Source organism: Meles meles, chromosome 18, assembly GCF_922984935.1.
Source record: "Meles meles chromosome 18, mMelMel3.1 paternal haplotype, whole genome shotgun sequence".
NCBI classification, from domain to species: Eukaryota; Metazoa; Chordata; class Mammalia; order Carnivora; family Mustelidae; genus Meles; species Meles meles.
In genome coordinates this window covers 62,216,428-62,239,941 of record NC_060083.1, presented here as the reverse complement: position 1 = coordinate 62,239,941, position 23,514 = coordinate 62,216,428, and the positions used below count along the sequence as shown (strand labels likewise).

Below are 23,514 nucleotides of genomic sequence, written 5' to 3'. Positions count from 1 at the left end.
TATGTTTCTTAAGGTACCCTCGGCTTTTTTGGTAACGTGCAGTGTAAGCCGGGCACCCGGTCACCCTTCACCCCGTTCTCTGGTCTCTTGAACGGTAAACGGAAGTGGTAGACCCGCCTGCCTCCGCGGCCGGCCCGCGCCGGTCAGGATGCTAGTGCTGCGCACTGTTCACCGGCGATTCTGACTGAAGGCGTTTGCGCTGGTCCGGTTTGTGAAGGGGACGTCCCGTGTGAACTCCCGTCCCGGAGCGGCGGCACAGGGGCCCAGAGGCAGTGCACGCGGGCGCCTCCGCACCAGCAGCAGAGACTGTGACGCCACAGCCCTGGCCACGTGCACCCACGCTGTCTCCAGCCAGGACACGGCAGCCGGCCCCGGTGCTGGACCCCGTTTCCTATGGACGGGAGGGAGGGAATTTGGAGGTGGAAGAGCAGAGGCCGCGAATACTTGTCCCCAGCTTGGCCTTGGGTTTGTGCACCAGGTGCCGAGAGACAAGATGGGAGCCCTGGGTGAATCCCTGGAAGGACTGGTCACTGGCCTTGAGCTGGTCACCGGCCTTGAGTTGTTCTGGCTTCAGAAGCACCGCAGGTTAGGGTGGAGGAGAAATGGCAGGAAGCCAACCCAACCGCAAGTTAAGACGCTTGGGGAGCTGAACTCAAATGCTGTCCAGGAAAGAGCAGTTAGAAAAAGCACGAAAGCCGTTCTCCCTCGCAGGTGACTGGGATGTGACCCGTGGCTATCAGAAGTTTCATAACCACCCTAAGTGTTGCAGGGGCGTGGGAACTCTTTATGTTGGTGGTGTCGATAGGTACAGACTTTCTGGAAAGCAGCCTGGCTCTGAGCAGTGGGAGCAATTAAAATTGAGGAGTAATTTTGCCTCGGGCAGTAGTCTGGAATGTAGACTGCACAAGTGCGTTCCCCACAGTGCGCTGCGGCACTGGGAAGGGGAGTGAGTGGTTGGCACCGGGGGCTTTGTGGGCGCGCGCTGGTACTTGCATCGGTATGAGCGGGTGGGGTTGTTGGGAAGGCGGCTGGCGTCAGCCCAGACAGTTTAGCTGAGTCCCTTGGCAACTGAGCGTTGAGGGACGCAAGAGGGCTGGTGGGCCCCGCTAGACAGATGTTCAGACCATTCAGCATTCCGTGTTGAATATTCAAGGATTCAGTAGCTATTTTTAGCGGTTAATAGCTGGAAAGCGGAAATAACCCAAATATCCATCCCCTGGGAGGTGTGGTAAGTGCCTGCGGGGGAGCGTGCCTGCTGGCGCCTGTCGCAGCTCGGGGCCGCTGGAACGCCCGCTCACGGAGCCCGCCAGGCGCAGGAGGCCACGTGCTGTGATGCTGCTTCTGTGAAATGTCCCAGGCAGGTGACTTGGACAGCTAGCAAGCGGGTGGTGTTTTTCCGGAGGTGGGGAGGGCGGCTGGGGAGTACGTGCTCTGGGGCAGTGTTTCGGGGGCCAGGAGGGCAGGGATGAAAATGTTGAGTTGGACCGTTGTAATGGTCGTGCTACTCTGAATGTCGTATCGCTGGGTAACGCGTTTGAAAGGTGGCGAGTTGCGTGCGAGCGTGGCTCGGTTGAAGAACCAGGGCGAGGTGGGGTCTGCCACATCCTCCCCCGAATGATGCTTACACCGGCGTGAGCAAGGTGAAGTCCGCTGTTCACGGATTGTTAGGCTGGGCTGTAAAACGACACGGCTGCACACCGTTATAAGAAGTCAGGCGCAAATAAGCGACGCGACGGGAACACCGTCCTCGGTGGCCCGCTGACCGACGGAGCCTGGAGCGGCGAGTCCGGCATGGACCGAGGCTTTGCTGCCTGAGTGTTACCAGGGGCGCAAGTGAAAAGGTAAGTCATCAGAAACAATGTGACAGTCCTCAGTGTCCCCGCACCTCAGAGCAGAACTGGCAGAAGCCGATCGAACTGCACGGAGAGATGGATGAGCCCACAATGAGGAGCTGCTCTCAGTAACCGTGTGGGAGAGAGGGACGATGTCCTCATCTCGCACGTTCGGCATCAGACCGTCGCGCGGGCTGGCGCGGTAAGGCAGCCAAGGGGATAAAAGGCATCCGGTTGGCAAGGAAAAGGTCCTTATGCACGGGTGACGCGATCCTTCACGCAGAAGATCCTGAGGAACCTGCAGCGAAGAGCCAGTAACCAAGTTTTGGAAACGCGGCCATATACAAGGTCAGTACTCAGGGCTCACTGGCACTCCTGCATGTCCGCAGGGCACACTCCGAGAATGAAGTCCGGGGGCTCCGTCAGACGGGAGATACGTGAGCTCTGTGCACCGAAAGCCACAGCACATCGTGGTGGGACGTGTCTGTGAGCGAGAGAGGGGCCGTCCTGCGGAGGTGTCGGCCTTGTCAGGTTCTCCCCAGGCCGTCCTGCAGAGTCCGCTCACCCCCATCACAAAACTGAGACTTGGGCAAAAATTGAGAAGCTGATTCTAAAATTATTTTTTTTTATTTTTTATTTTTAAAAAGATTTTATTTATTTATTTGACAGAGATCACAAGTAGGCAGAGAGGCAGGCTCCCCGCGGAGCAGAGAGCCGGATGCGGGGCTCGATCCCAGGACTCGGATCATAACCTGAGTCGAAGGCAGAGGCTTTAACCCGCTGAGCCACCCAGGCGCCTGATTCTAAAATTTCTGTGGAAATACAAAGGATCTAGGATAGCGAGAACGATTTTGCGAGCTCGAACAGACCTGGATGACTTTGACTGCCTTACAGCAAAGCATACTGCAGAGTGACAGCGGGACCAGGACGCCACGGGGCCCTCGACCACGATACAGAGTCTAGCAAGAGACACAGATTTACAGTGCCGTGGGGGAAGATGGTGCTTTTAACCGAAGGGACCAGAACACTGGGGTAACCACACACAGAGAAAAAGAATCCTCAGTTGGTACTTCACACCATGTAGAAAAAAGTAGCTTGAGATACAAGGCCTAAAATTACTAAACTGGAAGAGAGCGGGAGAAACGTTTTTAGGGACCTTGAGTTTGGCAAAGATTTCTTTAATAGGACGGAAAAAATAATTATAAATCAGACTCTTCAAAATTAAAACCTTCTACTCTTCATTGGGCACCGCTGGGAAAGCAAGAAGGTGCACCACGGCCTGGGAGACAGAATTCCAAAGCGCAAACCGGAGGCCTTCAGCCGGAGCCCGCATGCGGGGCTGTTGCTCGGGAGGGGCCGTGGTCCCTCCCAGATGCCCATGTCCTCCTCCCTGGAGCCTGGGACCGTGTCACATTGGATGGCAAGAGGGACGTCACAGACAGATGTGATTAAAGATTTTGAGACGAGATCATGCTGGATTACCCAAGTGGACCCAGACCAACCATTCTGGAAACCCAATCATATTCTCGACTTTGGTCGGCCAGAGGGGTCTGACGCGCCCCACCCGCCGTCGCTGGGCTTGGAAGCACCTCTGCCAAGGTGAGCCGCAGCCTCTAGACGTGGCGAAGGACGTGTGGCTCACAGTGGGCGGAAGCCAGAGCCCAGACCTCCAGACCCGTGCGGCCGAAGTCTGCTGGCAGCCTGCAGTGGCGAGGAACCGGATTCTGGCCCAGAGCCTGAGGGTAGGAAGCAGCCCGGAGGGAGACCTGGGCCGCCCTCCCTGCCACCAGCACCGCCACGAGGTGATTTCTGCTGTTTTCAGCCGCTGAGCTTGTAGTCATTTGTTACAGTAGCTATGGAAAAACTACAGTATCTATGATATTGTATATGAATATAACATAATAACAAGACAGTGGAAAAACTACAATGTCAAGGAAAGACGTGTAATATGTCAATAACAAGGCCACTCCTCCATGTTAAAAAAAGGCCAAAGATTTGAAGCGCTTCCCCGGAGAAATTCATGGGTGACAGATAGACCAAAGTCTGCGAAAAGATGCTCGGCATGGCTCGTGTGCAGGGACACGTGTGTGGAACCGCAAGCCCCACTCTCGCTGGGATGGCCGAAGGCCAGCAGACTGGCCCTGGGTGGGCGAGGATGCAGGGGCAGCGGGGACCCTGGCTGCTGGCGGGAACGCGGACTGATGCCAGCACGCTGGAGGGCAGTTTGGTGGCTTCTAGAACGTACACCCGCCCCCGTACGACCTGACTGTGCCGCCCTGGCCTGTGCTCAAGAGAAGTGAGGACCCGGGACCGCTCAGTGCAGCTTTATTCAAACCGGCCCCAGATCACAGCCAGCCCCAAGGCTGGTGGCACAGCCACTCGGAGGTGAGCGGGGGCGTGGGCGAGTCTCGGAGGACTCAGGCTGAGTGATCTCAGCGGGACAACGTGCGGGATGCTCCCCTTTCCGTAAACTTCCGGAAAACACTGCAGACTGGTGGTTGCCTGGGATGAGGCGTGGGAGCCCATCTCCCACCCACCCTGCCTCGGACTCCACACCCAGTGGGATGTTCTCCAGGCCCCTGAGAGGTGCCGGGAAGGTGGCACAGGGCTCTGCTGCTTTGAGAGCCTGGGCTGTGGCTCGCGTGCAGCTCCCCCCCGCTCCTGAGCACCCAGGGGCCGGCTGAGGCCGGAGGGGCTGCCTCCACGTCCTGGCCCCAAGACACATCTTCTCAGCCCCGAACCCAGAAGGACCAGCAGAAGCTTGATTGCAATGACCCCTTTATTAATAATAATTGCACTTAAGATCAAGGGTTTCCCTGGGTCCCGTGAGCCCTCCGGAGTTCCCCTGGCCCCTTCTCATCGGACGGGGGGCGGGGGGACGGCGCCCCTTGCTGCCGGGGGGCGTCGCCCAGAAAGCAGGCTGTGGTGGCCGCCCAGCCCTGTCCTTTCCCCCGGCCAGAGCAGCACAGCCGCCCGCGGCGTGACCTCGGGGTGCAGGCACGACATCCTCGTCTGGCGCACACCTATGCTGTCTCCGGCGGGGAGCTGGGGGCAGGCGACGTCATTCTCATTCCAGTGACAAGCTTCAGAGAGGTGAGCTTCCAGAACAGCACCGCACACACAAGGCAACCCTGGGGCCACGGCCCGTGGGATCTGTGCAGAGAACCGTGAGGCATGTTGCTGGCCCAGAGCCCCTGGTCCCAGGAGGTAGACACACAGGCAGATCTGGGTTCTCGAGGGAGGGCAGCGCCGTGAGACGTGGGGCACACGTGTCTGACCCCGAGGCCCACCCACACGTCCTGACCAGGACGTCACAGGTGCCGGGGCCGCGGTGAAACCTGTCTCTTCCCGTACAGGATCGGCGCAGCACCGGCCCAGGTCACGACCAGCTGATGACAAACTGCCGTCCCATCAGCAGGGACACGGGGATGTCCAGGGTCTGGGGAAAAATAAGAAATAAAAACTGACTGGGGTGCCTGGGGGCTCAGATCATGATCCAAAGGCCCTGGGATGGAGCCCCACATCAGGCTCCCTGCTCAGCGGGAAGCCTGCTTCCTCCTCTCTCTCTGCTTCTGCTCCTGCTTGTGCTCTTTCCCTCTCTCTCAAATAAATAAAATCTTTTAAAAATTAAAAATTAAAAAAAGTAAGAACTGAGCACCAAACAGGTGCCGTCAGAGGGAAGGCCCTGAGCTCTGGAACATGGGACCCCGGGCTGGGGTGAGTGGTGTGCTCGGGGCCGGCCCCAGCTTTGGAAGCGGGCTGGCATTTAAACATGGCCCACGCGTCACCGTCTGTGTAGACACGGGCGGAGCAAAGATCCAGGGTACACGGGGCCTGTCCTTCCCCTCCTTCCCTCACCCTTGTAAGGCCCGGCTCGGATGGCACCAGGTCCCAGGGGTCCTTAGCACCTCCTGCCCCCTCATCCATCCTGGGGGACAAGCCCTCTGACCCCAGCTGTGCGCCCTCTTGCCTGGGTGTCGGGGCTGTACTTGAAGTTGGAGACAGGGACACCATTGGAGAGGACCTGGCTGGGGGCCACGGCCACCCCCAGGACAATCACCCTTCTCAGCGACAGGCCGGCCCCCTCGCCAGTCACATGCACCAGCTCGCTCACGACGGTGTTCTGGAGGAACGGAGAGACAGAGCGAGGAGTCAGCAGATGGCCCAGGAAGCCCCACTAGCGGGGGTCAGCGGGGGGCTCTGGGCAAGCCCTCAGGACACCGGCAGGTGCGTGAGGACTGGCTTGGGGCAGCTGGCCCACAAGGCCCTGCTCCCTCCCTGACCCGGGGACGGAGGGGCCCCATGACGCCCACCAGCTCCAGCAGGTCCTGGGACTCACATTCCCAGCCAGGAAGATGACCTCCGTGTAGTCCCCGCGCTCCAGCACCCCCAGACTCTCCCCGTCATCCCAGAACAGCTCCCCTCGGGCCTCCCCGGTCGTGGTCAGGGCAGCAAGCAGGGCCATGGGCTGCTTCCGGGACTCCGTGGTGGTGAGGCCTGGGCCCTGGAAAAGCGGGTGGTGTCACCTTCTCAAGCCTGGCAGAGGCCTCCGGAGTCAGGACAGGAAGGACGCCGGGCTGGGACGACTCCACGCTGCAAGGAGGCAGGACCCACAGGACAGCCTACGCCCACGGGGCTGGGGCGCCTGTCCTGACCCCTCTGGCCAGCGCAGACACTCTGGAGGACACGAGCAGCCCACGGAGGCTCGCAGGCTGCTCCCCAAGAAGGGTACACGAGGCAGGACCCCCGCCCCCCCCGCCGGGCACAGCACGTCAGCTCGTCTTCAACCCTTAGTCGCTGTCCTCTCTGCCTGAGGTTTAGGGACGGACCCTCTCCTGAGGGGGCAGCGTGGGGTCCTGGCAGCCCCGAGCTGGGCGGACGGGCTCGGGGCGCGGCCCGGGTACCTGCAGGGGGACAATGTGCCCAGCCCGCAGATGCACGTTGACGGTGTCCAGTGGGGCTGGGAGTGTCACCCACTGTCCCTTGCTGTGGATGGCGGGCACGAGGGGAGCCCGAGGAGGACACGGGGGGCTGCCGAAGGCCTCTCCTGGCACCTGGAGGGAGACGGCGTGTCATGAGTCAGGACAGTGCCAAAGCCCCGGTGCGGTCACTAGGAGCCTGACGCAGGCTTGGGGCGGGCACAGGACTCTGGAGTGGGAGAACTGGAGACCAGGGCAGTTATCCGCTCGGGCCGCAGTCTCCTCATCTGGAAAATGGGCCACTGCAAAGCCTGGGTGCGAAATACACGAGGAGGCCCTCATGCAGCCGGGTCCCCACACACATGCTCCCTTCTGCCCTCTGGCCCACCCCCCAGGCCCGGGAGGAGGGACAGCTTTGGTCCCCGGGACTCACCATCTGCAGGTCGTACCATGTGCCAGGGGGGAAGTAGCCCGTCACTTGGACCTTCCCAGCCTCGAGCACCGGCGTGATGAGCAGAGCCGCCCCCCACAGGAGCTGGCGGTCCACGGTCCACGTGCGCGGGTCCTCGGGGAACCTTCAAACACGAGAGGCGGGCGCGTGGGCCTGGTGACCTCAGTGTCTTCAAGAGGCCCTCAGGGAATCACAAGGAGCCAGAGGGCTCCAGGCGGGATGGGGCGAGGCTGGTCCCAGCCCCCGGAGCTTGGCGCAGGAGGCAGACAGGCCCTCTCGCCGGCCACACACTCGAGGCAGGGAGCCGTCCGTGGCCCCCGAGTGACAAACTTCTTGGCCCCTGGTCTGCTGCCGGCTCGTCCTGGTGCTACCACCCGTCTGCGTTTTCCCTGTCACTCTGGGACACCGATGACCCCAGTGCGTTTGCCTTCGCGATTCCGCGATGAGGGAAGTCATGATGGCCTCCGTTTCTGTTCGGAGAAGTGTAACTTTTCTTCCTAAATTCAACCCTCTCCTCCTGTCAGAGCAGTGGGGGACGTTCGCTTCTGTGTCCCGTGGAACTTCTAGAGCTTCGGTTTCGATGCCTAAGGGCGTAACCCACCTGGAACTTGCATTTGCACAGGTGAGAGCAAGACGGGTTTCTGCAAAGAGCTAACGGATCTGCACCACGTGAGACTGCTCTGACCCAGGGGCTGGACGCGGTATTTTCCCGTGGGCGCCTCTGACGCATCTGAGTCCTACTTGGGGGCGTCAGTTGGGTTTTTTCAAGGTCCTTTTCCCTGTAAGCCAACCCCGGGATGGCTTTACAACTCGCTTTACCGTCCGGTGGCCTGGTCTGGACTTGGGTGTCCCTCACCCTGGGTTTTCAGGAACCTGCACTGTCCCAGCCCTGAGCTGCAATCCCACGGGTAGGAAGTGGGGGTGCGAAGGGCCCCAGTGGGGAGGGCCTGGGTTTCCTCCCTGCCTCCCTCGGTTTGGGGACAACACCCCGTCCAGCAGGATGGGGGGCCTGCCGGCCACTAGGCCGGTGGTCAGCCTGTGGGCCCTCCCTCCCCGACCCCGGGGCACTCACTCCAGGAAGAGGGGCCGGGCCACGGTCTCGCCCAGGACGTGGGCCCGGTGGAAGAGCGAGTAGAGGTAGGGCAGGAGCGCGTAGCGCAGGCCCAGGGCCTTTCGCATGGCTTCCTGCGCCGTCTCGCTGAACCTGTAGGGCTCCTGAGGCTGCAGCGGGGGAGGGGAGGGGAGGGGAGGGGGCATCCGGCTCTCAGGCCCCGAGGTCCCCGCCTCTCCCGCGGGAGACCCGGCCTGCTGGCATGGACGCCAGCCCGCGCTGCGATGTCTGCGGTGGGACCCCCAGGGCGGACCTCCGCCCGCCCCGCCCGGCCCCTACCAGGCTGTTGAGGTCGTTATGATTCCGCATGAATGGGTAGAAGGCCCCCAGCTGGGTCCAGCGCACACACAGCTCCTCCGAGGTGTTTCCCAGGAAGCCACAGACGTCAGCCCCCACCAGCGGCACCCCCAGCAGATTGAACAGCAGGATTTCTGGGGGGCAGAGCCAGACTGGGGCTTACCCCCCGCCCCCGGCCCGCCGGTCAGTACGGCGCTCAGGCACACTCGTGGTCAGCAGAAGGGGGTCCCTCGCAGACCACCTGCTGCCATCCGGGGTGGGCAGAGCGGCCCATGAGAGTGGAAGTGTGTCCCCCGCAAAAGGGATGCTCGAGTCCTAACCCTCTGGCTCGTGAGGTGACCTTATGTGGAAAGGGGCTCTCGGCGGTGACCATTCAGTCGAGGTCACCGGAGGTCCTGACCCAGTGCACCTCGTGACTGCGTGAGAGGAAGCTCAGACCATGATGACACACACGGGCCAGAAGGCTGAGCGAGAACGGAGGGAGCGACCAGGGGGACAGCCCCCCATGAAGGATACCGAGGGCTGCCACTCCCAGAAGCTGGGGACACGAGGAAGGGCTCTCCGCTCTGATGCCGTGAGTCGGACCACGAGCCTCCAGGGCTGGGGGAGCCCACGCTTCTGGGCCGTCAGCAGCCACTGTGAGCTGGTGCGTGCGGCCGGGAGGTCAGCGAGCCCCCGAGCTGCTGAAGGGTCAGGTGGCTGTGGGTCCTATCAGCTGGGGCGCACACGCCACTGTTCGGCAAGACCAGGCTGCTCTGGGCTCTCCCTCTCCTCAGGGTCTCCTCGGGGACCAGCAGCCGACGGGCAGACCCGACCCAGCCTAGGGCCTGGCTTGCAACAGGTCCCGGGACCAACGTGACCTCTGCCACGGAATGACCAGTGCCCACGAGCGCTACAGCCCGAGAACCAGGGGTGGGCACAGGGCCAGGAACCTGCTCCAAGAGACTTCAGAGACTGGCCTGCAGGGGCTTGGGCCCCAGCGGGCTGTGCCTGCCCCAGGGTGACATCAGAGCCGGTGGCATTTGTGGGCAGAGCCGGACGGCGGCTTCTGGAAGGAGGAACGGCTCCTCCTCCAAGAGCTCGCCTCGCAGGGCTTCCCCATGGCCCGAAGGTCTGCAGACGCACCCCGCACCGCCACGGGCCGGCCACCACCAGGGCGCCCCCAGGCCGGGGGTTGCTGGAGGCCCAGCAGTGCCAGGGGCTGACCTGGGGAGGGCACCCGGCCCCTTCTCTCTGCCCAGCAGTGTCTGCAGCATCAGAGCTGTTGAGAACTGAAGTGAAACTGCTCCGCAGGGGGGGGGGGGGGTGGGTGGGCGGCACCTGCAGGCTGAGGGCTCAGGACACGGTCGCCAGAAGGGACATCTTGAGAGGACAGAAGCTGACTGCTTTGCCGGCAGTGGCCGGCGCAAGTCAGAGACAGGGATGCTTGGAAACTGCATCACCGCCTGCCAGAGCGGCACAGAGCCACGGGGCAGCCGACCCGCACGGGTGAGCCCCCTGCACGGGGCACAGGGGCACAGGGGTCCACAGGCCTCTCGCCCCGCGTGAGCCAGCAGCGTCTCGCTGAGCTGAGCTGCGCCCAGCGCTCCGTCCTGAGCCCCGCCCCCCTCGGGGCCACCGCTCTGGACAGCGGCTCTCACCTGGCACGGAGTAGGACAGCTGCTCCCAGCTGCTCCACACGTCCCCCGTCCAGTGGCCGGCGTATCGGCCGTGGCCGGCGAAGGTCGAGCGGGAGATCACAAAGGGCCGCGTCCCCCGAGCCTTCACGAGGGCCCTGTGCAGGGCAGGGAGACAGGCCAGTGCGGAGCAGGGCTGCCCGGGAGCCCCGGCGTGACCCCGCGCCTCACGTGGGGATGCAGGAGGGAGGCAGAGCGGGGAGCGAGCCGCTGAAAGGGCCAACTCCAGGAGGGCGGGGGTCCGGCCCAAGCCGCCGGGCCGCCCTGCAAGGTGAGCGTGTCACAGGGAGGACAGGCGTCCCTCCAGGCTCCCGCTGGGTCTCTGTGTGCTCGCCACCAGGCCCTCCTCCAGGGCGCGGGGCAGCCGTGAGCACGGCCCTCACCTGTGGGACGCCAGGGCTTCCGTGAGGCCGTACAGGTTGTGCAGGTTGTAGTGCGTGGAGAGGAACTGGCGGCTGGAGGCACAGACGGTGGCGGCCCGCAGGGTCCCGCCGACCACCCCTGGAGAGAAGCAGGCTGTCTCCGTCGGTGGGGCCGCCCCTGGCCCGCCGGTGCCCCCACGTCCCAGGAGCCCCCTTGGAAGGGGGGGTATCCCCCCTCTTCCAAGGCCAGGGAGAGGTGGAGGCTGAGGCCGACCTTTGCAGACCGCAGACTTCACACCCACCTGCTCCTGACCCATTTCCAGGCTCTCCCCGCTCCTGTCCCTGAGCCCGAGACACCTTCCCTCCGGAGGGCCCCGGCCAGCAGCGGGTGCCCCGGTCTGCACGGCCTGGCTGATGTCTCTCCAGCCTGACCGTCCTCCCGGGTTGCCCTCCCCTTCCCGGGTGGCTGTGCCATCGGCTCCTCGGAAAGGACGGCGGCACGTGGGGGCGGGAAGAACTCGCCTGGCACGTAGGGCGGGTTCTCCAGCTCGTTGTCCGGGCAGCCGTCCACAGAGCCCTTCACGAAGTTGGACGGCTCGTTCATGTCCTGCAAAAGAGGCCCTGGCGGTGGGCACCCTGCCCTGGGCAGATGGCAGGGCCAGTCCCACGGCCCTCGGGACACTCACGATCCACATGCCGTCGAAGGGCACCTGGGCGTGGAACTCAGACACCATGTCCTGCCACCAGTCCAGAGCCTCGGGGCTGGTGAAGTCGGGGAAGGCGGTGAATCCGGGCCACACCTGCAGGAAAGGCCAGAGGGGAGACCAGGCCCCCCCAGAGCTACAGCCTTGCTCGTCTGCCTGGGGGTGGGAGGGCTGTGGAAGTGAGGGTCGGCGGCGGTAGGGGCCGTGGAGGGACTCAGCTGAGACCTCACTTTCAGACAAAGGCCCCGGGACCGAGTCGCGGACCTCTGCACCCCCGATGGCCTCCCCACCTCCCCTCCACGGGGAACCCCTTCCCTTGGTTATGGGCACGCCCTGGAACAGAAGTTGGGGGCTCTGCCAGGCGCCCTGTGGGAAGAGCTGGGAAGCCCCCGGGGGCCTGAGGACACAGAGACCCTTGCCAAGGGTCTGCAGAGCTCATGCCCGGGCTGGGCCCAGCTGCCCACAAAGTCAAGGGCCCCCAGTGGAAGGATTCGAGGTGGCATCAATCCGCAGCCCCCGTCACTCCCAGCTGTGACCCTCCCCCAACCTGCCCTGCACTCCGTCTCGTTGGACAACAGGATTTCTTGAATCCTATCCTCTTCCCAAACAGAGAGTGCCCTGCTCCCCCTGGTTGGGCCTCCTGCTTTCTCGCCCCGGGCCCCGGGCCCCCGGCCCCCACCCTACCTTCCCAATCAGAGGCTGCCCCGTCTCGTTGGTGATGAAAACCTTCCTCCGCAGACCCTCGTCATAGGGTCGGTAGCTACCAGGGGGACCTGAGCTGCTGATGGCAGGGTCCTGAGAGGGGTCAGAGGAAAAGGAAATGCCCGAAGCCATGCACCAGTTACTGGGGAAATGGGAAAATGCTCCCCATACGTCGTTAGGAAGAACAGAGGCAGGAGGGGCCATGCGTGCTGATGCACACGTCTGGGGAGAGACCGGCCCGCGGGGCCCCTTGCGTGCACGTCTGGGCTCTGCTTTACAGGTTCTCGAGTTTCAGAATAGAAGAAGGTCCACATCCGCCCTCCCTGCCCTGAGCGGCCACGGATGCTGGCTGCGCTCCGAGGGGCTGAACTGAGGGAACGGCCAGTGTTAGCACGGTCCCGAGCGCCAGGCAGACCGGATCCCTCCACCATGGGTGTCCGCCGTGCAGCCCCTCGGCCTCAGCGCCCCCTCGCCATCTCCAGCCGTGCAGCTGGCCCCAGGAGAGCGGGGCCCTTCGGAGCCTGGCCCTGCACCCGGCCCCCTTTCCTGGAGAGGCAGCCCCCATGCGGCATGGGACGGGAGGGCCACTCACCACGATCATCACGTACCGCCGGCCGCCCTGGTGCAGCTCCTGCACCATGGCCGGGAAGTCCGCGAAGCCGTCCGTGTTGAAGGTGAAGTCCCTCCTGGCGTCCATGTAGTCCAGGTCATTCCACTGGGTGTCCTGCAGCCAGCACAGGGGCCGCTGCAGCCGGCCTGGGGCCTGTGTCCTGGCCCAGCTCCCCCGAGTACACCCTCCCAGCACTCACCAGGGGGAAGCGGGCCCTGGTCATGTTCTCCACCACCTGGCGGGTGATGGCGGTGGACGAGTAGCCCCAGCGGCAGAGGTGGTAGCCCAGGCCCCAGTAGGGCGGCATGAGCGGGTAGCCTGCAGTCGGGGGCGTGGCGGAGGCTCCGTGAGCGGGCAGGCAGCGGGGGAGGGGTGGAGGGACCCGAGGGGACTGGGGGGGCAGGAGGGGTGGGGGGCGCGGGGCCGCGGAACAGGCCTACCCACAATCTCCAGGTACTGCTGCACCACGCTCTTGGGCTCAGGGCCCAGGAAGATGTACACGTCCAGGACCCCACCTGTCGACCTCCAGCTGAGGGCCGGGCTCGGCTGCAGGACCACGTCTGGGGGAGGCAGCCCTGGGGCTCAGGAACAAATACCCGCGCCGCCTTCCCCCCACCCCCGCCTCCACGGCACCTGGAAGAGGGGTCACATCCCACCAGGGAAGCTGGGAGCAGCCTGCTTGGGGCCTGGGGACAGTTCCCCTGAGCCTGACTCCCTTGAGAGCCTGGAGCCGAATAGACCCCAGGCTCCCCTTTCCGGCCTCTGCTCAGAGCAGGGGTCCCAGAGTGCACCCTGGGGGAACCTAAGGGCGAAGCTGGCAGAAGCCACGGCCCCCGTCCTCGACTGCTAGCCGGTCCGGACAGGTGCAGACAGCCCCAAGCTCCCCCCATGAAGGGGTGGTGGGTGCGGCCACACCCAGGGAAGCCGCTGGCCTGGGGGCCCAGAGGGAGCGCTGGCTGTGGGACACGGGGACCGGGTGCCCACCTGCTTACCCATGGCATTGCTGTTCAGCAGAAAGACCCCGTGAGCGGACCCGCCATCCTCTAGCACCAGGTAGAAAGGGTGGGACCCGTACAGGTTCACGTTGGGCTGGGCGTGTGGACACAGCTCGTTAGCGCCCTCCCCCACGTGGGGCCTCCAGTCCCCGCCTCGCCGCCCCCTTTACCGCGGGGGCGATGTCCCGGTTCCAGAGGGTGATCTTGGTCCAGTCGGTACTGAGCATCAGGGCGCCGAGACGCTCGGCAAGGCCCACGATGTGCGGGGAAGGCAGGGAGGTGGACAGCTGCAGAAACTGGTCGGCGAAGAACAGGGGCGCCACCGTGGTGTTCAGCCTGCCAGGAAGAGCCCAGCAGCCTCGGCATCCCAGGTGGCCAGACGACCAGAGAGACCCCTGGTGGCCCCCGAGGAGGGCTGGAGTGGCCTGGCCACGCTGTGATACACTGACCCTGGGACAGAAGCAGCCATGGGAGGCCCAGCGACCCAGGGGACCTGACCCAGGTATGAAGAGCTCCCCCCACACTACCTGGCTATGCTCACGTTGCCCCAGGCGGGCATCCAGAAGGGGACAGCCCCATAAGCCCTTGCTGCAAGCAGGTGCTGGGCAAGGGCTACCCGAACCCTTCCAGTCCTAGGAGCTGTGGCCTCAAGAGCTTTCTGCAAGGACCAAATCTACTCCCAGACCCTGGCCACGTCCTTCCCCAGAGCCCACGGAGCTGTCCACCCAGGGGAGGCCAGGACCCCCTGAGGCTGCACAGTGTCCGGACAAGGCAAGAACCACAGATGGGGCACGAAAGACCTATTAATGCTGATTTCATGGGATGGCATCCCATCGCGCCTGCTCCTGGGCAAGACTTATCTGTTTTCAAGACCAAAATCTGACTTGATGCTTCGGAAAACTTCTCTCAGATCTCTGCTCAAAGGTCAACTTCCTAGAGAGGCCTTCTGGAGCCCCTCACTCTAGAGCCAGCCCTGCCCTCCACATCTGCACAGCTCCTCTCTAGAACTTTCTCAGCACTGTTATGACATCGTACTTGGCCTCACTCCCTGCCTCTTTCCACTGTGTCAGCCCTGGGGGCAGCTCCGTAACGCTCAGCCCAGAAGGAGCAGAAAAGAAAAACGCATTTCAGGAGGTGAGTTCTCCTAAGGCAAGTCCAAGCTCGTTCCCAAACATGGAGCTGCGTCCAGTGACAAAGAGGAGCCCCGGCCGCCCAGCGCACTTCTTTACATGGGACTGTGTGGGCAAAGGGCCCCGGGTGAAAATATGCTTGCAGAATCCACCGTCAGGACAGATGGGGCACTCTGGCAGGGGACCCGGCAGATGCTGGAGTCACGGCCACCACACTGGATTCCAGGACACTTCGGTGCATCCAACCCCCAGGGTGTGATGGGGAGGTGACGTGTCCCCTGAAGGCGAGGGCATGACCAACCAATGCCCTCGTCCTCCTTACCCATCCTGCCACTGTCCACTGTGGGTCAGAACCTCGTTAGGAGCTGCAGACCCAGGAGCAAGTGTCTGGAGCGGGAAAGGCTCCGTGGCGGGCAGACAGCAGCCACGATGCGGACAAACCTAAGACTCAACGGACAGAAGCCCTGGGGGGACGGGACCCAGACAGTGGCTAATAACACGGATGCCGGGGCCCTGGCTCCGCAGCTGCCCTCAGGGCCTGCCTCGGTCTCCCTGTCCGGACGGTAGGGACAGTAACAGCACCCACTTCTCAGCTGTTGGGGTGCCCGATGCCCCTGAGTGACACATGGCATGGGACACTAGATCACATGCACGTGTCCGGGAAGCGCAAGGGGACGCTGCCTGCAGTGGGGGGACGCTGCCCGCAGTGGGGGTGCTGTTGCCCTGCGGACCGAGGTTTCTCAGCCTTGGCACCTTCGACACTGGGGAGGGTGCTCTGTGCAGGACAGCCATAGCCAAGGGTCCCTGGGAGGACACCACCCCCAGCGGGCCCTCCCTAGGGGACGTCAGGAGGGCCTCTGCAGAGGGGTGGCTGAGGAACTGAGCGAAGGGAGGGAGGACTCCAGGTGGAGGGAGCAGGGAGGCGGCCCGAGAGAGAGCGGGGGATGGCGCCCTGACCCTCCCGCTGGGGTCGGGGCACTGAGACCAGCACTCACAGCACACGGCCGTTCAGCTTCCGGCGCACGACCACCCCAAAGGGCTCCTCCTGGAACTCCACGCTGTAGAGTGTGGACGAGGCCCGGCTGTGGACACGTGGGGTCTCCAGGGGCACCTCGTAGCGCCTGTTGGCAGGATCTTTGATCTAGAAGCCAGATGTTGGCACCGTGAGGCTCTCTGTGGACTGGCACGCCTTCCCCCATCACCCCGTCCTCACCCTCCAGAGGAGTGGGGACTCCATGCACGGCCCAGTGTGGCTGCACGCAGCATGGGAGCGTGGGTGACATGGTCCACTGAGCCTCTGTGTCCTTGCGTCCCGAGCCCGGGGAACACCCCGCGTGGGTCTCCAGGGAAGACACACAACACCCAGGCAATCTGAATTCCAAACACACAACTTCTTCCAGTATGTCTCAAATATCGCATGGGACATACACTAACAACTATAAACCCATTCCTTGGTTTTCTGGAATTCTAAGTTGCTGGCATCCTGCATTTTTACTGGCTGAACCTGGCAACAGCGTTCCACCCAGCATGCCTGTCACAGGGTGGCTGAGGGTCAGATCAGAGCAGCCAGCCCAGCTCCGTCTGCTGCCCACTAATCACCCGGTAAATGCTGGCGGCTGGAAATCACTTTGCTAAAGTTATTACGAATTCTGTGCCTCAGACGCTCTTGGCTTGGCCTCCTCATCAGCGCTTGGGTTTCCGCTGGGCATCTGCTACGTGCCAGACAGTTCCAGGGGCTGGAAAGCAGCAGGGAGTGAATCGGACAGCAGGTCCTGCCCTCAGGGGGGTGGACGATCCCCAGATCCCACTGCCCACTGCCTGGTCCTGCCTTCTTCCTTCTCCACCTCTCCCCTTGCTGACTCCTGTCCTATAGGACTTAAGGTCCCAGGTGGAAGGTCACTTACTGGGGGAGACCTGACCTCCCTCCACTGTGCCCTGCCCTCTAGAGCACATTCTAGAACCTTCTGATCACTGTCTTAGCAGCCACGGCTCCCTGAGGGTAGGCACTGTGCGCACATTCCTGGACTGCCGGGGAAGGCACCCAACACGTCTGCACACCAGCACCCAGTCGGTGCCTCCTTGACAGGCCGCCCACCCGTGCTTCCTCTGCCCCCGTGTGGCCCTGCCCACCGTGAAGTGAAGCCGGCTCTCCGTCTCCAGCAGCAGGTCCAGCCGCAAGGTCATGATGTCCTTGGGGAAGAAGGTTGGGCTGCTGCGGGTCAGGGTGGCCGTGTAGCCCGTCTCCGTGCTGGTCAGGTTCCCCAGCTTGTAACTCGGGTAGCTGGGCGGGAAGAAGCACCACGGCTGCCCCATCCGGGGAACCTGAGGCCACTGCCTCGCAGGCCGGTAGCAGCAGCCCCGGGCCTCACACTGCTCCTGGGTGATGGGCTTGTCAGGGGCACAATCGAAGCGGCCGTTGGGGGGCACGTCGCACTGGCTGGGTGCCGCTCGGGGACTGCCGTGGTGCCCTGTGGGGGGCTGGGGGCCCAGGTCACGGGCTCCCCGCTGGCGAGCGTGATACAGCTGCTCAGGGACTCGGGAGAGGCCACGCTGCTCTTGGGGAACCACCAAGAAATCACGGAGCAGGACGTGCCCCAGGAAGACAGCGGTGGCCAGGGACACGAAGGTGCAGACCCCCAGCAGGGGGCGGGAGCTGGGAGGCCACCGCGCGGCCATGGTCGCTGGCCCCTGCAGGCAGCCGGCTGGGTCCGGGAGGCCTGCGGAGAGAGGAGCCGGGCTCAGCAAGGAAGGCAGGACGGAGTGGCTGGGAGTGGGGGGGGTGGGGGTTCGGCGTGGGGCGCTCACAGCAGCTTCTAGACGCAGACCTGTGGCTGGCTCGGCAGTGCCCAGGGTGAGGTGTGCCGAGAACCAGGGGCGGGCAGGGAGGGACGAGCTGTTGGCTCTGTTTAGAAAGACAGCAAGGGAAGGGAAAAGGGAAAGCCGAGGAAAGCCCCAAATAGGGAGTTTCAGGACGCCCTGTACTGGGACTGCTTACAAATGAAAGGCAGTTAAAATGTGTGTAAAATGATTTAACGACATGCAAAGACCTATGCGGTCAGCTCGTAAATCAAACAGACGAGTCACAGCACGCCCGGCAGAAACACGGCCGGCGTCCGCAGAGACTGGGGCGGAGTCACTCCGTTCTGGCGAATGAGCTAGAAGTGGAAGAGCCCTCAGGGCACCCACCACTCTCCCTCCGTCCCTCTTCTGCTGACCGGGCAGTGGCTACAGCCTGGTAAGAAGCCGTCAGCACTGCGGCCGAGGGCCACGCTCACGGACGGCCCTCCCCGCCCCTGCAGTCAGGTGCGCGGCATCTCCTCTCTCTGGGCTCTCGGGAGCGAAGTCCGCTATTACGTGCCTTTTGCTTCTCTGTATGTCCTATGTTTTTCTCATTTATTCATTTGAGACAGAGAGGAAGACAGACAGCCAGAGCACAAGCAGGGGGAGGAGCAGAGGGAGAGGGAGAAGCAGACTCCCCGCTGAGCAAGGAGCCCCACGTGGGGCTTGATCCCAGGACCTGGCGATCATGACCTGAGCCAAAGGCAGACGCTTAATCATCTGAGCCACCCAAGGGCCCCTGTTCTAAATATTTGGTGATGAACATTGTTGGCTCAGCTCCTCTGAGGAGTAAGACACCAAGAAGACCAACGTGCAAGGATTTAATTAGGGGAGTCCTTTCTCTCCGAGAGAAAATGGGCAGGTTGCCAGGAAGGCTGGGAGAGCTGTGACCCCAGGCAAGATCTACCTCAGACACATCAGATGCCACAGGGAGGAGTGCTTGGGTCTAAGCATCCTGGACTGCCTGCCGTGTAGGCTAAGGAAGGTTCCGCCAGGCCATGGGTCTGGCAGGAGGACCTGAGCCAAAGCTGGCCACTAGTGAGGTCAAGGTCTCTCGGTGGTGGCCTGCCCCGGTGTCGCGGGCCAGGAAGCAGCCTGGCCCCGGAGCAGACATGGGCAAACTCTGCGTGGCAGGAGGCCTGGGGGCCGCTCTCCTCATCGTGCCCCCGGAAACATGCAAAGGCTGGGGAAAAGTCACATGCTAGTAGAAGTCAGTGAGGGCCCAAGGGAGTCTGAACCCATCACACACACAAACGGGTCCCCTGGGACACTCTGGCCACAGTGGGCCACTGCTGGACTGGGTGCACGGGTGAACCGCTTTTGTTCACAGCGCTGCTGGCCCAAACGTGTGGGGTTTTCCCTCACGCCAACCCACCGTTCCATTCTCCCGAAGCCAGCTGGGCGCCCAGGGATCCACTCCAACCCTGACATGAATCCCAGCGTCGGCGCAGACCCCACAGGTGAGGGCTCAGCCCCACAGGACTGCCCCCTTCAGACCCTAGGCACAAGCCCCCGTTGTCACTCCCGCTTCTGAGCAAATAACGGGCTATAAATTCAGGGGTGCGCCCCCCTCCCTGCATCCGCCTCCAGTTCGATGATGGGCTGGGACAACTCGGCACACTCAGGGAGGAGATCTGCACACTGTTACCTGTTTATTGCAAAGGATGGGGCAGCCAGAGGCCGGCGGATGAGTCCGGAGCCCCCACGCCCTTACTGGGCAGGCCGCCCACCCTCCCGCGCTGAAATGTGTTCACAGCTCGGAGGCTGTCCGATCCCCAACGAGTTTTGGTTTCATTATCTTAAATCACTGGCCACTGGTGACTGTCACTCACCAGCCCCTCTGTCCTTCCCAGAGGTTGGGGTAGGGGAAGTGGGCCGACAGCCCCCACGCTAGACTCCTGCCTCCTGCTGCTCGGGACCGGCCCCCACCCAGGCTGCCCAGAGGCCCCGTCATTCTGTGAGCGCAGAAAAGACTACCAGCGCCAAGGTTCCCGGGGTCTTAGGAGCTGGGGACGAAGACTAAGTGTGCACGTGTTTACACTACAGTGTCCCAGCTGCACCTGCCCCGTCCAGACGCCTGTGAAACCCTGTGATCACCGCGAGGCCGCCTGGGGAGCTCCTGCCCACTGCTGGTGGCCCTCCCCCCCCACTTCAGGGGCGCGGGGGTGGCCGGGGGGTGGCCAGGGGCACAGCAGGGCCAGGACCCGCCCCTGCCGCTGTCTCCACTCCGCGCGGGGAAGAGACCCTGGACGCGGGAAGACTGTCCACCGGAGGGCTTGGGCATTTAGACGAAATGGGGGAAGGAGAAGGTCAGGAGGTCAAGCGGTGCCGCCGGCCCAGAGGCCCCGTGACCTGGCTTCAGGGAAGTGGCTCGGAGCCGGAGCCGCGGCTCGCCCCACCCGAGTGGCGGTGTAGACCAGCTGCGCCCCGCTCAGAGACGCAGGGTCCTTACCCCGTGCCTCAGTTTCCTCCCCACTGCGGGGCAAGGCGGCCGCCCGTCGCCCAGCACCGGGGGCGCGGAGGGCACCGCGGAACCCCGCCGCGCGCGGACCGGGCAGGACGCGCTCTGCTCCTGCACCCGCGGGCACAGCCAGGCAATCCCGCCCACCGGCCCGTCCCGCCCCTGACGGAGTCACGGCCGCCCCCACCGCCCGGCCCCTCGTCGCCGCGGCCGCCGCCGACGGTCCCCGCGCGGCCGTTGCCTGGAACCCCCGCAGCCCGCTGTCCGCTCACCTCCGCGCACGCGCGTCCAGCCTGCGGTCGCCCCTCCAGCCTCCGCGCACGCGCGCCCAGCCCGCCTCGCTCTCCGACCGCCCCCCCAACCCCGTTAGTCTCCGCGCACGCGCGCCCGATCCTCCCCTCCCCCCGCAGCTAGCGTCCGCGCACGCGCCCCGGCCCACCACGGCCACCCGGCGTCAGGCGCAGGCGGGCACGCGCCAGGCTGCCCGCGCAGGCGCCCTGGGGAGGGTGCTCGCCTCCGGCCGCGCGCGCCCCCTGCTGGCGGGGCTTCCCCGTCCCCGCCCACCGCCGCGCCCCGAGCCTGGGAGGGGGCGAGCGGCGCGCACCTGCCGGGACGCGCGTGCAGGGCGGGGACGGCGCGCGGGTCTTGGGGCCTCCCGGACGGGGACCGCGGGCTCCCTCAGCGCGCGGCCGGTCCGCGGAAGCCGTTCGGGGAGGGAAAGCGTCTTCGTTCCCCGAAAAGCGGCGGCTGTGCAGGGCGACCCGGCGCTCCCAGGGCGCCTCCCGCCGCCAGGGCGCGGCGCCGGCGGACAAAGACGCGTTTCTCCCGCGTTCAGAAAAGAATTTTATTTTCGTGCCGGAAATTGTTCAGGCCCTTTCCCAGGACGCGGCCGAGGAGCCGCCGGGTGGCAGGTGCTGGGGCGGGGCGGGGCGGGGCGCGACGGCGAGACCGCGCGGGGACAGCTGGAGACGGGCGGCGTCCTGGGGCGTCGGGCCCTCCGCGGGGACGCCCAGTGGGACCGGGGCGCGAGGCGGCGGCGCCGCGGTCCCCTCTGGGCACTCTCCGGGCAGCGGCGTGGGGCGGGAGGCGCCCCGAAGTGCGCCCCGAAGCGCTGGGAGTTGACTCGGTTGGAACGGCCGGGGTCGGGGCGGCTGACCTGTTCCTCTGAAAGGGCGTCTCTGGGCGTGGGCATGGCTCCATACACAGATTCTGGTCTCTTCCAGGGGTGGGGGGGAGCAGGCGTGGGAGGGAGGGTCCAGGCTGCTCTCTAGGGGGACTGGGACGGCCGGAGCTTGCTGGCGATGGTCTGGCTGACCTTGAGCAGGGCCACCTGGAACTGGGGGTACTCGTTCTTCACCTGGTCCAGGATGGTGCTGATGACGGCCAGCCGATTGTCCAAGCGCCTGTGCTCCTGCAGCAGCGACTGCTTGGAGCGGAACAGGAACGCGTACCTCCCGTCCTTCACAGCCTGGAGGTGCTTGACCCGCGTCTGCAGGGCCACCAGCTCCGAGAGGTTCTTGGGTGGGACAAGAGACCCCGCATCAGGTTATGCAGCTTGAAAACAGGACACCCGCTGGCCCCACATGAACTCAGGACTGGAGGAAATGCCAGGGGGAGAAGCGCGAAGGACAGGGATTCCCCAAACCGCAGAGGTGAGGCCGATGTGCTGTGAGCTGGGCCTTTTCCTTTGCCCGTCCTCTGAGAGACATTTGATAGCGCTGGTGCCAGGCCCATGGTGGACTGCCCTGCGCTACCTCCCCCGTCTCTGCTGGTCAGGCTCGGACCCTGCAGACCCACTTGACCCCCCTCTACTGCTCACACCACATCCAATCCAGCAGGAACTCCCACTGCAGCAGCTGAAATTATATGCAGAATCCCACAGCCTCACACTAGCCTCATGGCTACTGCCCTGGTCCGTGCATCACCTCCATTAGGCCTCCCATGTTCTACCCTGGACCCTTTGGCATCAGAGCCAGAGGGATTCTGCTAACCCAGAGCCACGCCTCAGCCCCAAACCCTCCAGTCTTCCCACCTCGCCAACAAGGGCCCAAAGTCGAGATCACCACCGCCCCCTGGCTGTGCACAGCATGAATTGTGGTCTCTCTGCCCTCAGGTCCAGCCTGCTGGCCTCTGACCGCCCCTAGCGTGGCCTCCTGCCTTGCTTTACCCAGCAGGCTCACTCCTTTGCCACCTTCAAGTCTGGACACAGATGTTTTCTCAAACGACCCTACTTAAACCCCCGGGCCCCCAGGACCCTTTCTCTGCTTTATTTTTCTCCGGAATGTTTATCACCACCTAACACAAGCTATCTTTTTCATTCGTTTTGTTTGTCACGTGTTCCTCTGTCCCCAAAATGTAGCCTCCAGGAGCCTGCTCTGTTGCTTTTGCGCCGAGGGCAGTGCCTGGCCATAAGAGTTGTGCGATATTATTAGATGTTAGGGCATATGAGGTGAGCGAGTGGTCACAGAGCGCTGGGCAGCGCTGGGGTCCCTGCGCTTAACTGGGTCAGCAGGGTCGCTGCTGCTGCGAGGGGCAGGTTCCATGCCTGGCCGCTTGTGGCCCTGGTGCCTCAGGGGACTGGCCTACCTGTTGCTTGAGGGCCAAGAGCCTGTCCAGGTCGGCCTCGAGCTCGTCAGTGCTGGACTGCATCACCGACAGCTGTTCCTGCTTCTCCGAGAGGGAGCTGCTCACGTGCTTTTGAGTTTCTTCCAGTTCTAGGATGGCTTTGGTGCACTCCTCGGTGGCCTGGGAGACAGACGGGACCGTCCTGGGATGCTGCCTCCTGGTTACTAGGTAGACAGGGTCAGCTAGAGTCTGGGGAGGATTCCCTACAAGGGCAGAGGGAGTCCCTGCCCTCAGACACCAGGACCTGGAGGGGCGAGTCCCAGTGAGAGGGCAGGTAAGCCCACCCTGCAGACTGCTCCCCAAAGGCAGGCATGGCTGGGAGAGAGAAATGGGAGTCCTCCTCTTGAAGCAAGTCTGTCTGCAAGGGCACAGGGACCAGGGGCTCCTGGGTCCCTGCATGCCAAGAGTAGGAACAGCAGATGCCTGGAACAGCTAAGCCTCGCGGGGTGGGGGGTGTTGGGGGTGGGCACGGAGGAGGCCTGGCTCTGTCACAGTGAGGTTGGACAGCCGGGGTTGGTGGGGACACAGCTGGTGGGGTCCAGTGGATCAATAAAGTAGAGGCAACAGAGTGACTCTCGGGGTCCAGCTGGGGACACGGGAGAATCTGGGCTGTGCAAAGGGCCAGTCTGCGCATGAACGCCGGCGGTCTTGGTGTGGCGCGTGGAGATGTGTGTGGCAGGAGGCTCCGGGCGCAGACCCCCTGTAGCCGGAGCTGAGCGGGCGTCAGGGAGGGCAGGGCAGGGGTGGCAGCTGGGGAGCCCCGGGGTAGAGAGGAGTGGACATCAGGAGTGACCAGCGTGG

The 23,514-nt window shown here is 63.8% G+C and overlaps 2 protein-coding genes across 7 annotated transcripts in view; both read right to left on the bottom strand.

Moving 5' to 3' along the window:
• Positions 1-4,597: 4,597 nt before the first annotated feature.
• On the bottom strand, positions 4,598-20,513 carry GAA (alpha glucosidase). 6 transcript variants are annotated; one of them, XM_045985070.1, is made up of 21 exons: positions 20,361-20,513; positions 16,920-17,506; positions 15,785-15,930; positions 13,830-13,995; positions 13,657-13,753; positions 13,105-13,224; positions 12,864-12,982; positions 12,647-12,778; positions 12,037-12,147; positions 11,335-11,448; positions 11,171-11,255; positions 10,670-10,787; positions 10,251-10,384; positions 8,593-8,744; positions 8,275-8,423; positions 7,185-7,326; positions 6,737-6,886; positions 6,172-6,336; positions 5,803-5,955; positions 5,187-5,271; positions 4,598-4,985 (listed from the first exon to the last, which is right to left on the bottom strand). In XM_045985070.1, the coding sequence occupies exons 2-20, from the start codon at positions 17,463-17,465 to the stop codon at positions 5,212-5,214; spliced, it is 2,859 nt and encodes a 952-aa protein (XP_045841026.1). In that variant the 5' UTR covers positions 17,466-17,506; positions 20,361-20,513; the 3' UTR covers positions 4,598-4,985; positions 5,187-5,211. The 6 variants fall into 6 exon arrangements, with proteins under 6 accessions (XP_045841026.1, XP_045841023.1, XP_045841024.1 ...); XM_045985067.1 differs by having other exon boundaries at positions 4,598-5,271; XM_045985068.1 differs by lacking the exon at positions 20,361-20,513 and adding an exon at positions 20,080-20,292 and having other exon boundaries at positions 4,598-5,271.
• A 415-nt stretch (positions 20,514-20,928) lies between these two features.
• The window catches only part of CCDC40 (coiled-coil domain containing 40), a 50,171-nt gene continuing 47,585 nt past the window's right edge, over positions 20,929-23,514 (bottom strand). Inside the window, exons 26-27 of the mRNA XM_045986289.1 lie at positions 22,675-22,833; positions 20,929-21,604 (exon numbers count right to left, since the gene is read on the bottom strand). Of these exons, the coding sequence (XP_045842245.1) occupies positions 21,356-21,604; positions 22,675-22,833 (408 nt within the window). The 3' untranslated portion in view covers positions 20,929-21,355. The remainder of the gene's footprint in view (positions 21,605-22,674; positions 22,834-23,514) is intronic.

What these genes read in the sequence shown, in the direction of transcription:
- GAA (XM_045985067.1), bottom strand. Translation starts at nt 17,465, where the DNA reads ATGGCCGCGCGGTGGCCTCCCAGCTCCCGCCCCCTGCTGGGGGTCTGC. An exon ending in AGAGCCGGCTTCACTTCACG is followed by an intron (nt 15,931 to 16,919) that starts GTGGGCAGGGCC and finishes TCTGGCTTCTAG; the next exon opens with ATCAAAGATCCTGCCAACAG. An exon ending in ATAACGACCTCAACAGCCTG is followed by an intron (nt 8,424 to 8,592) that starts GTAGGGGCCGGG and finishes CCCCCGCTGCAG; the next exon opens with CCTCAGGAGCCCTACAGGTT.